This window comes from Centropristis striata, chromosome 18 (genome assembly GCF_030273125.1).
Source record: "Centropristis striata isolate RG_2023a ecotype Rhode Island chromosome 18, C.striata_1.0, whole genome shotgun sequence".
Taxonomy (NCBI): domain Eukaryota; kingdom Metazoa; phylum Chordata; class Actinopteri; order Perciformes; family Serranidae; genus Centropristis; species Centropristis striata.
In genome coordinates this window covers 21,795,967-21,808,507 of record NC_081534.1, presented here as the reverse complement: position 1 = coordinate 21,808,507, position 12,541 = coordinate 21,795,967, and the positions used below count along the sequence as shown (strand labels likewise).

At 37.7% G+C, this 12,541-nt stretch overlaps 1 protein-coding gene across 1 annotated transcript in view; it reads left to right on the top strand.

The window, feature by feature from the left end:
- Nucleotides 1-12,541, top strand: part of mthfd1l (methylenetetrahydrofolate dehydrogenase (NADP+ dependent) 1 like) — a 51,382-nt gene that overhangs the window by 7,626 nt on the left and 31,215 nt on the right. Inside the window, exons 12-18 of the mRNA XM_059356802.1 lie at nucleotides 51-187; nucleotides 1,558-1,604; nucleotides 2,212-2,319; nucleotides 3,452-3,526; nucleotides 4,800-4,902; nucleotides 8,480-8,556; nucleotides 11,167-11,307. Coding sequence (XP_059212785.1) covers nucleotides 51-187; nucleotides 1,558-1,604; nucleotides 2,212-2,319; nucleotides 3,452-3,526; nucleotides 4,800-4,902; nucleotides 8,480-8,556; nucleotides 11,167-11,307 — 688 coding nt within the window. The remainder of the gene's footprint in view (nucleotides 1-50; nucleotides 188-1,557; nucleotides 1,605-2,211; nucleotides 2,320-3,451; nucleotides 3,527-4,799; nucleotides 4,903-8,479; nucleotides 8,557-11,166; nucleotides 11,308-12,541) is intronic.

The window sequence follows — 12,541 nt, the reverse complement described above, 5'->3', positions numbered from 1 at the left end:
ATCATATTATGTGAGATTCAAAAACTGTTGTGTATTTTGTGTATTTCTAGTATAACTCCCACACCGCTGGGCGAAGGTAAAAGCACAGTGACCATCGGACTCGTCCAGGCCCTGTCCGCCCACCTCAAGCTCAACTCCTTCGCCTGTCTCCGACAGCCTTCCCAAGGACCAACCTTTGGGGTTAAAGGTCAGTAATGAACACTTTGGTCCTTATGCTAATGTTCATGACACATTTTGTACCTTTGACTTTTTTTTACATTATAATGACAGTAATTAAAATAATAACTTAGATGTATATAGCACCTTTCAAAAAACCCAAGGACGCTTTACATAGTGGGTCAGGAGTTATTTAAGGTCAGAAGCAGCGATGAGCAGGTGGTGTTTGAGGAACCTTTTGAAAGTGTCCAGGGTTGAGGCAGTTTTGATGTCTAGTGGAAGAGAGTTCCAGAGTCTGGGGGCTGTAGCACTGAAAGCACTGTATCCAAAAGTGTGATTTCTGGTGGAGGGGATGGAGAGCAGCCCTGTGTCTGAGGACTGCAGCCTCTGGGACGTGGTTTAGTGGTGAAAGAGATCAGCTATGTACTGGGGGGCAAGAAAAAAAGCAAAAAAACTAGGGCTGCCAATCCATTAAAATCCATGGGTAAACCTCAAATCCAATTTTATTCAGATATCTTTAGCTTTAATAAGCCCCCGTTGAAAACAGCCTAGCATTACATGATTGGTACTGCTACATCATTAAACTCTTTATTTTGCATTTAAAATGCTTTCAAAGTAAATTTTTTCAACATGTTAAACATTTGAAAATTGATTGAAAAAAATCAACACCTTCATTCTTACAGCACTACAAAAACAAAAAGGACACAAAAAGAAGACAACAGATATGAAAGAGGACACATCATACAGCAATTCCAAAAGATCTGTTTTCTTTGGCTGAATAAACACCCCATTTTTCTCACGGTTTTACTCCCAATTCTTTTTGTATATAGACTGAGTCATCTCTTTGCCTTTCTCTTGACTTGGTAATATGATGCAGGACTCTTATTTTGAAGATAATCATTTTGAAACTAACCATTTTCTGTAAAAGCTTTTTTTCTTAAAAGAAGGGATTTTTCAATGGTGGATGTTCTTTTTTTTTTTTTGGAATGAGATGAGATGAGATTCAACTTTATTTTCATTGAACAGAGTTACAAGTACTAGAACAACGAAATGAGCTATCATCCCGTCCACACATATATAACACCCACAACAATAATACAGAGTAAATAGGACGGGAGGACGGAGAGGAATGCAGCTCTTAATTAATCTTTCTTTCAATTGAATGCATCGACTGGGATTTGCCCAAGGCCAGAGACAGTCGCCTGGACCAGCAGTTAGGAATGTCTCCAGTAACTGTGTGATAAGCTATCTTTGTCAGCGTGAGGCTAGCATTTCATACTCTGCTACAGTTTGTGCCGGGGTGGAGTAGTTCACTCAGAGTCCACCACTCAGCATTCCTTCTTTGTGTGTCCTGGTCCTGTTTGTCTGCCTCTGACTGTGCTACCTCTTCTTTGTGCCTAGGGGGAGCTGCAGGAGGGGGATATGCCCAGGTCATCCCCATGGAGGAGGTAAGACACACAGACACTCTCATTGCTCCCTAGCAGGACTAACGCAGGCTTCAAAGACCTCAGACGTGCAGGGACTCGCCCCAGTTTACACACACACACACACACACACACACACACACACACACACACACACACACACACACACACACACACACACACACACACACACAACCCCTGGCGCTGTGGCATAATATTGCCTGTGACTAAATCACTGTCTGTAAAGGCAGGCAGGGAGGGAGGGAGGGGTGAGACTGGTTGTTAAGCTACAGACACATAGCCTTCAACAAGGCAGCCTCCCTTTTTTTCAATCAAAAACCCAGCTTTTTTTCTTACCACTCTACCACCCATTCTTTACTATGTTTCCTTTAAAGGCACATGCCAAACAGAGAGAATATTTGTCATAATATTTTCCAAGCCCTAGGAGACAAAGTCAAAACCATGAGATTACTTTGTTTTGAACCACATGTGATACTAAATTTTGTGCTGACAACCTCTTAACCTTATTTCCTCTGGGGCCATCTAAACCCCCTGATGTGCACCAACACATTACTGCTTTGATATTCTTTATTTTACCTCGCTTTAACATTGACTGTTTGCTGCCCTTCAGTTCAACCTCCACCTGACTGGTGACATTCACGCTATCACAGCAGCCAACAACCTGGTGGCAGCAGCCATCGATGCCAGGATGCTCCACGAGGCGACGCAATCAGACAAGGTGACCTCAGTAATGACTCATTCTTACACCCACTAATATGTGAAACTGTTGTTTCAACCTGGATGCTAGTATTCAACCCTGATTTACCTTATTTTGCACAAAATTCTAAATGTTACTGATTTTCTATTTTTATTAGCTTTGTTATTTTCTGTGATCTTTGCCCTGTGATTGGAATAAAATGAAATATATATATATATATATATATATATATATATATATATATATATATATATATATATATATATATATGTGTGTGTGTGTGTGTATATATATATATACACACGCACACAAAACGTTTGCAGTGCCGACAAGTGTTACCAAAATTGAAAAAAGTGTGGCCTCCTAATGCGTTACATTTTGAACTAATAACATTTCATAATCTCTACTTACAACTTCCCTTGTCCTCTCCTCTCTGGTCTGTGTAAACCGCCTGCAGTTCAGCCAAAATGTCACTGAATTATTGTTACATTACTGTTAGTCTTAGCCGAGTCATTAATGAGGTCATGGCCACATAAATGTAAAATATAGTTATTTTTGATTAAATGTCAAATTTTAAGCATAGTTTTTTCGAAGAGCATCAAAAATTAAAAATGTATTTACAGTTTCTGGCTATGATAAATTATGTCATTTATGTCATTTCTATCTAAAATCATATTATATATATACTTTTTTCTTCAAGGAAAACAACGTTTGAAAAGTGCTTGAATTTTGGATAAATTCACAACAAAAACCTACAGAATAGAAATAAAATTAGTTGGAGAACCTAAAATGAAACTGGGAAATAATAATTTTCAGTATTTATGTATTAGAAGAAATATATATAATTTACCACAGCTGTAAGGTGCTGGAAAAGCTTGAAAAAATGAACTTTGAAAGTGCTTGAATTTGACCTTGGAAGCAAACCCGAAAACTTGCTTTTATAATCCACTGGCCAGTTGTGGGGTTCAGATGGTTAAGAAAATATTATTGCAATATGTTAATATATTAGGTGTACTTTTACTATACACTTTTGTATTTGGTGTGATGCATTTCATTCAAGGAAATATTATTGTCCTTTTAAAGGTGCAATTGAATCTACTTCATATGCAAAACTTATATATGCATACATTTAATTTTGTCTTATTCCTCCAAGGCCCTGTTCAATAGACTGGTCCCTTCAGTGAATGGAGTCCGAAAATTTTCACCCATCCAGATCTCCAGGCTACGTGTAAGTCCAAACACTGCAGTGCCAGAATCACTTCTGTCAACAGTCAGTACAAGCCAGAAGCATTGCTGTGTTGAGCTCTTGTTAAAAAAAGATGCGTGTATCCACTAGAGGACCTCAGTGAGCTTATGTAGCTTTCCCTCCTCCATGTCCTCCTCTCCAAATATTTGTTCATGTTTAAAGGGTTAAAATTATTTAAGAAATACATGTACATTTTAAAGTTATGATCAGGACTGAAGTTGGTCAAAAGATTTTATGAATTGAAAGTGAAAAATATTATTATATTCATATATAATATTTTTGTAGCACTTTTAAGAACTGAAGATTTTTTTGCACCAAGGGTAAAAGGTGTTTTTTTTTTTTTGTAAACTCGCACTGCTCAAAAATTAATAATGCATTTAAATCAATGTTGTTGTCAATTATTGACATATCCAAGGGTCTAATAATCCGGCCCAAAAAATTTCTGTTTGCACTTAGTATATGGAAAATATTTCATAGTTAGTGTTTCTATTATTTAAAACATGTGGGTTAATATTCCATAAAGGGTTAAAATAATTTAACAAATACATTAAAATGTTACGCTTATGATCAGAACTGAAGTTCAGAAGATCAGAACTAAAATATTTAATGCATTGAAAATATTCATATATAATATTTTAATAGCATTTTTTTTAAAGAATTGAACATTTTTTTGCATTAAGGAAAGGGTTAATGAAGCTCCCTTCTGTTTACATGTCTCTGAGTAATGCTGCTTCTTGTAGTGTTGATGAAGGAATCCTTATGTCATGTCTGTGCAGATAAAGTAAATGTGGCACATGTTATTATAGATAGAAGGCTGAAGTTTGGACATGAGCCAACTGAATGTGTTTCTGTCCTGTTGTGTGAAGGTCTCCGGGATGAGAACTTATAAGGTCTATAAAATATTCATTAATCTTAATGGACAGGGATAAAGAGCCGTGTGTGTTTTCAAACGAACACTCCCAGTGAACCTTTTGAACCTGACAGTGAGTTGATTGCCTGATACTATGTCCAGATAATGTGAATGTAGCAAGGAAAGTTCAGCGATTTCTGTTTCAAATAAAATGTAGAAAGTCAGATTATCCTACATTTTTAAGATTTCAAATAAATTGCATGTTGAGCCGACAGCCAAAAATGTGGGTTAAAAAATGTGGGCGAGTAGGACCAAACCCAAAAGTTGCATGTTAGCATCACATCACCATAAAGCACTTACAGATGATCCTCTGATCTTCTTTCTCTCTCTTCTCTTCCATTCCAGCGCCTGGGGATCAATAAAACAGATCCTGCTTCACTCTCACCCGAGGAAGTCAGCACCTTTGTTCGACTTGACCTTGATCCCTCAAAGATCACCTGGCAGAGAGGTATCTACAGAAGTTTAATTAATTTGGACAAATACGTGTATATCAAGACAATAAGAATTACAGAAAAACATAGAATGCACTGAAAATGTGATGAAAATGCCTAGCACCGGCATGTTTTATTTACCAAAATGATGATGGAAATTGCTGTGCCGAGCACACAGATTGTGGCAGAGTTGTTTGGGTTCTTGATCTGGCTTGTTTGGAAACCAGTGAAAGACTATTTTTAATACTATTTTGCTTTTTTAAACACAGCCGTTTGCCGGATGTATAGCAACGCGGTATATTGATATTATGAGTTATATCGATATATTTTAGAAAGAAATATGTAGTCGAGACAATACTGCCATACTGATATATAACATCTTTTGATGTTGCCTTAAGTTATGACTGCTATTTGTTACGAGCATCTGCTCCTCTCTGCGCCCGACAGGCACAAAGCATTCTCTGCTGCTCATACTCTTTGGCTCGACCACAGCCCTTGCGCAAGTACATAGACTTCTCCCACGCACATGATGCAACACAACAAACTTTTTTAAAAAACATGGCGGACACGGTGCCGGTTGATAAAGAGCAAGAGCAAGTTCCTCGGAAAAAAACAAAACAATGGTTCTGTAATTTGGAGGTATTTCAGATTTTTAGATTGCAGATGAAGAGCAACATGACGTTATTTGCAAAACATGCTACAAGCAAATAGCTTCAAAAGGTGGAAGGTTTTGGAAGTAGAAGTATTTAAATAAAACAGGTTGATGGTAATTACTTGTGACGTTGTGTTAAAACTAAACACTTTGCACTTTTTGTTTAAATATCAATATATATTGTATATTGCCATTCTGCCTAAAAATACCAGGTTATGAGTTTTGGTCCACATCGCCCAGCCCTACAGTGAGGTAGTGTAAATGTAAACAGGATCTTCTGGTTTGTGTGGCGTTAATCGTTTAATCTGATTTAAGAGGGAATCCGACCGAAATAGCCAATCTTCTCACCGATGGTCTCATTTGCTTAATACATACAGAGGCATCAGTATGAAAATAGAAAATATGGTTTTATATTTCATAATGACCAATTTCCCTTCAGAATCAATTGCTTATGCTTGCCAACACCCAGTATGACTATCACAAAAATCTAATTTGCATGACATGAAGTTTTGGCAAACATGGTCCAAGAACTCTAAAGAAGATCACATGCAATCCTAACTAAGAATAGATTTCTTCATGTAGCAAATTCTGAAATGATTATTCACTCCAATATGTTTGAAAATCAGCTCTTGCTAGTTTTTATGGCCCTTATGATCTTTTGGATTTAACAAATCTAATGTAAAAGCGTCAGGCACAGGGTGATAAATGTGGGAATGATGGGAGTGGGAATAGCTACCTCAGTGGTCTCTGTGTTTGGTTTAAAGTTGTCAGAGAGAACAACCCGCCGGGTGCTGCTATGACTGATGTGGTATTTACTCCAGTGGCTCCAGAGGGCACTCTTAAAAGACGAACCCTGGAGATTAAAAACAGATTTACCACCTAATGTTATGCGGGTGCGTCTATGTGTTCATGAAACAAGCCACCTTTTTCCTTCATCACATCAAACTGACACGAGGACAATGTTTGACTAATGTGGTTTCCGCGCTCATTGGAACAACAGCAGAGCCGCAGATTTCTAACCACATTATCAGAGAATAGGCGAAGTGCTGAGTGAAGAAACTTTAAGTAGCAAATCCCTCGTAGTAGTATTTGCACTTTCAATGTGTCATCACCTCCTCACAATAACAGATAGCAATCTCTCTTCTTCACTTAGTGTTTGTGTGTGTGGTGTGTGTGGTGTGTGTCTGTGTGTGTGTGTACCTGTGGATTTGTGTTTTATTTAACATTGTGTGAAAATGGATTTTCTTGAAAGTTTGGAAAATGCTTACTTTTAGCCATTATGTTTTCAAGGTTTGGAATATGCTTGAATCATAATATAGCATACTCATTGAAAAATGCCTGATTTTAAACATAATCTGGTCTTTCATCCAGGGATAGGAATAATAAATTGATGATTTGATTAATGGTCGTTAAAAACTAGGTTGATCATGTGAATTTTTTTTATCAATCTGTGTATTTTTTCATTTTAATTTTATCTATAACTGCGTATCAGTGCTCACTGAAATGAAACATGGCAAACATTCAGTTCTGTGGCCGTACATGAATAAGCCAATGAGCTGAGAATTAGGTTGGATAAAGCTACAGTTTGCAAACTGAAAGTTGCAATAACATAAAACACTCAGAGATACAAGAGTATTGATTTGAGCAAAACTAGCTTACCTTGCTAGCATGGATTACTAGGTTTACTTTCATCAAAAACTTATTTAAACACAAAACACACTTAAATATGCAAGATTACTGTGAAAACTAACCTCATGCCTCTTCGGAGGCTAAAACATTGATCTCCTTGATAACTTGTCTAATTCAATTTCCTCCTTGCAAGAAGCTTTGGTAGGCTGCACCGCGTCTTCACAGAATCACCTCACATGAGTTAGTTTTACGATCGACAGGAAGTCTCTTTTCGTCCTTTCAAAATAAAAGCTTCCATTATCAAAACAGGCTTTTGCATAGTACTGTATATTATCTTTTATTTTGTCCATGCATATTTGTTATTTTTCTACATCGTAGAATATATATAAAAACATAGCGATAAATTGATCGTTAACGTTATAGATGCTGTAGTTGGCAGGTTTCTTCCAAACATCCATCCCTAGTTTTATCTACACAATCATTCATGTAAAACAAAAATATTAAATTATTAGAATTAATATGACCCTATTTTTATAATTGTTGCTGTCTCTTTGTGTCCCACACCAGACGAGCTAAGACATATTAATCCTATATAATGATCCAAAAATTTAAGCCGTACTAATATAAACAACTAGTTAAATAAAAGGATATAAATATACATTTACTGCCGTAGACTCAGATGATGATGTAAAAGGCTTTGAGAGTCTGGATTTCTTTTGGTTTAGGTACCTTGAATGAACTCGAAAAGTGCTTGAATTCTTCTTTTAAAAAGCTGTATGAAACCTGTGTTTGCAATATTTTGTGTTTGAGGTTATATTCAGTACTTTTAATAAAGTTTAGTTGCCTGTCATTGATGTGACGCCATTGTTCCTGATCAAAGTATTAGATTTGATGAGAAATGTTGCAGGAAATTACATTTTATGTTTTTATCTTTGTTTTCCAGTTGTTGACACAAATGTTAGAAATAGAAAAAAATTGAAATTTGAAAATTGAATGATAATTTCTGTCCATGTAATTTTGGTGATTTTGTTTTTTTTATATATGGCTTTCAAACGTGCCTATGGATTGTGGTGTTCAGAGAGTTAACTTGGCTCTAATATTGTTTCTAAGATGCTTGAATTCTTCTCTTAAAAAGCTGTATAAAACCAGTGTTTACAATATTCTGTGTGTCAAAAAGTTATATTTGGAGAAAAAATTAAATAAAGTTTAGTTTCCTGTCATTGATGTGATGCCAGTGTTCCTGCTCAAAGTATTAGATTTTATGAGAAATGTGGCAGGAAATTAAATTTTATCTTTTTATCTTTGTTCTCCAGTTGTTGACACAAACGACCGCTTCTTGAGGAAGATCACCGTGGGACAGGCGAGCACTGAAAAAGGACAGAGCAGAGAGGTATGCAGCATTCATGCCTTCACAATCTTTATGACCTTCTTTTAAAATATTTCTGCACCCACCGGATTTGATTTGTGTATTTTTACGATAACTGGAATATGAACATTTCTTGCAATATCAGTTTTTTTGATCCTATAATTCCAAAATGTGACATTCCAGCTCATTGTCATTCTGTGTAGAGACTGAGACAATATTTGCAAACAGTGATATCGCTGCAGTGCTTCCTTTGCAGAGGCTTTGCTGGTGGATATCAGAAACCCTTCTGAACCCCCCCAAGCAGTTTCAAGGCTTTTCATGTTCTTTGCTCCTGTAATATTTAAGTCTCTGTGGCCTTGTTTTTTTCACTGCAATATGCAAGTCATGCACCTCTATGGAAACAGCACAGTCATGGCTAGAAGAAAGGACAAGTCAAAAATGTCTTTTTTTGCAGTACAACACAGTTATAATGCCATACATCTTTAAAAAAGGAATCTTTGATCATTTTTTTCACAAAAATTGGAAAAAATTAAATCTAAACCCCTAAAAAATATTATATTTTTTTGGTCAATTATTTCTCTTATTATTTCTTCTTGGAATGAGCAAAGATACACGTGTGGGTAGTGCCCAAAAAAAAATGTGCCAAAATTATATTGTTGGGAGGTTCGGCCCATCATATGGACTGTTCCTTTAAATACAGGTGCTAAAATTTTGAATGGGCCAACTGGGATGAAAAGATTGCGTTTAAAATGTATAAAATTCTAAATTAAATACAGTTAAATGAGACATGTAGAATAGTGTTATTTTGACGAAATATTATACAATTTTAAGCTTAAATTTGGTTATTTTTCCTGACAGAAACATTTGTTACACATGGGTCATTCAAAGACAATTGGAAATTCGAAGATCTAATGATAATTCCTGACCTTAAACATTGTGGCTATGATAAATGGTGTCATTTTGGTGAATTTTTTTCATTGATTTATTCATTTTATTTGTTTTAAATATGCCTTTCAAGCCTGTCCATGGATTGTGGGGTTAACTTAGCTGTAATGTTGGTACTAAGGTGGCAAGAAATGCATGTGTTTTTAGGTACTTTCACATTAAAACTATTAGCGTATAAAAACTTTCCCATACACCCACACAGACACACTCTCCTCCGTCTCCCTCGCCTCTGTCCATGATAAAGGCCAGATGTATCTCACCCATATGTCTGTAGTAATGACAGCTAAATGAAATCCTGTAAATAAACACTTCACCTCAATGGGAAGCAAGCAGGCTTAAGTGAAAGCAAATGTTTAAAGAAGGAGAAAAGTGACCCACCCATCCTCTCTCTCCCTCTCACACACACACACACACACACACACCTGAAACAGCCCTCTGAGCAAGTTCAGCATATGTTTACATTTACCGCCATCAGTTCATCCATTCTGTTTCCCTTTTCATTCCTCTGTCCTCCACCTTCCTCCAGCCCTGGACACACTATAGCCCCTCAGGGTATTATCACTGGGAGTGGGAGTAGAAAAGTTGTGTTCCTTGGTGGATTGATGTGGTTTAAGTTATGTTTCTCTTTTTCTTGTGACGTCGATTGGAGACTGCTTTAGTTTTCTACACTCTTCCCTGTCGATAGACCCTCATTCACTCATTCTCTCTCATTTTTCTTTGGCTCTTTCACACATAAAACAATACTTGAATGTGTTTAAATTCCTTCCCCTAAAGTCATCACTCCAATACTTAGCCACTATCATAAGACTCAAATCCTCTTACCCATGTGCTTACCAAGCTGGTGAATATAGTGTGTAGACAATAGGGATGGGAATAGGGTTAAGAATTTGGTCGATCACCTGGAATTTTTAATCGAACTGTGTATTTTTTATTTTATCTATGACTGCCTATCAGTACTCACTGAACTGAAACACGGCTGTTCGTTCAGTTCTGCGGCCATACGTGAAAAAGCCAATGAGCTGAGAATTAAGTTGGATAAAGCTACAGTTTGCAATAACCATTATAAAACACACAAAAATACAAGATTTTTTTTTTCTAACAAAACTACCTTACCGTATCAAACCTTGCTAGCATGAATTACTGAGTTTAATTTGATCCAAAACTTATTTAAACACAAAACACACCTAAATATGCCTCTTCGGGGCTGAAACATAAAACATTGAACTCCTTGACTTTATCTTTAGAGTATAATCTCAATTGAGTTATTTTTACGATGGACAGGAAGTCTCTTTTCGTCCTTTCGAAATAGAAGCGTCCGTTATCAAAACAGGCTTTTGCTTAGTGCTGTGTATATATATATATATATATATATATATATATATTGTTTTGCACATGTATGCATGTTTTTCTACATACTGGAGTATGTAGAACAACATAGTGATTAATCGATTAATTGATCGTTTATGTAGGAATGTGAAGTAGGAATAAAGTAATAAGTCATGGTGGGAATAAATCTGGCAACTTCAAGTTGGTGTCAAAATGTAAACGTATTTCTTTGCATCATAGCTGCAAACTTTTACATGATTTCACAGAATAACAACTGTGAAAGGACAGGGTTTCCACTTTCTTACTAGTTCATGGTTTGTGAATGCATCTGAATGTCCTGCTGATTTTTCCTTTTCTCTCCAGACTGGGTTCGACATTGCAGTGGCCAGCGAGATCATGGCCATCCTGGCTCTGGCAGACAGCCTGGAGGACATGAAAAACAGACTGGCTCGCATGGTGGTGGGGACGAGCCGCTCTGGACAGCCAGTCACCGCAGAGGACCTGGTGTGTGTTACTGTGTGGTCTCTTCATTCAGAGAGTGTGGGAATTTTAAACCGGACAAACTCACAGTTGGCTTTTTCAGCACTGCATTTCGGAAATTCCTGCTACCTAGGGCTTCTTTGGATTCGTTTGCTCTGGCCCAAATCTGTTGAAAAGTTATTGCATTTTCCTTTGGATTCGGTTTCTTTTCACCCAGAGAAAAAGTCAAAGTGAACCTAAATGCCAAAACTAAAACAACTACTCCACCTATTGTGTATTTTCTAGGAGAGAAACTACCACGTTAGCTGCTACAGTTGGTTTCTGCATCCCAAGCCATTTAGCTCAAACCTGCGGCTAGTTGGGTGGGATTGAGTTTGGATCACATTCCCACCACAAACTAAACGATCCAGAGTTCATTTGGGACCGGATCAAGACCACCTCCTTTAATGATCTTAGTGCGGTTACTGTGTTCACACCTGCCCAAACCATCCACACCAAGTGGGGAAAAAATGAACAAGAGTTTGATTTTAACTGAACTAAAAAGCAAAGGTGGGTTGTGGTGGCGACCTTGCCTAACGGCAAGAGGGCCGCAGGTTCAGCTCCGGCCTGTTGTTTTTCATGTTCTCCCCGGGCTTTCACCTGGTCCTCCAGCTTGCTCCCACAGTCCAAAAACATGCACAACATGTAGTGTCTGCGTCTGCCCGGCAATAGTCTGGCGACCTGTCCAGGGTGTACCCCGCCTCTCGCCCAATGTCAGCTGGGATCGGCTCCATACCTCCACGACCTGAGTGCAGATAAGCGGTTAAAGATAATGAATGAATGAATGAATGATGCAAAAACAACCCAAGTTCATATAAACAAGCTTTTTTCTGTGCACCGGTTGGGTGTGTCCTACATGTTTTCATAGGGAAACCTGCGGCGATGTGGGTGTTTTTCAACACACGTACAAAACGGGAAACATAATTCATCATCTTCATAATTTTCTGTCAAACTCCCAGCTTAGAAATGTCCGAATTCCCACTTGTCCCAGACAGGCTAACGCACCACTTCCCCCTCTCTTCAAAACAACACGTCTAATGTAGGTGTAACCTGCGATTGAGATGTTGAGCAGAGTTTTTGCGCCTCTCACCGTGCGCCTCTCACCGTCTGTGGGGTCAGCTGGTTCTGGTTTCCCCCCCAAAGAAGACTGTGCTGAAGCCTGTGTTGTTTCAGAGCTGTAGAGCAGGATCCCCTCTAAAGTTACATTAGTCTTTCTGGT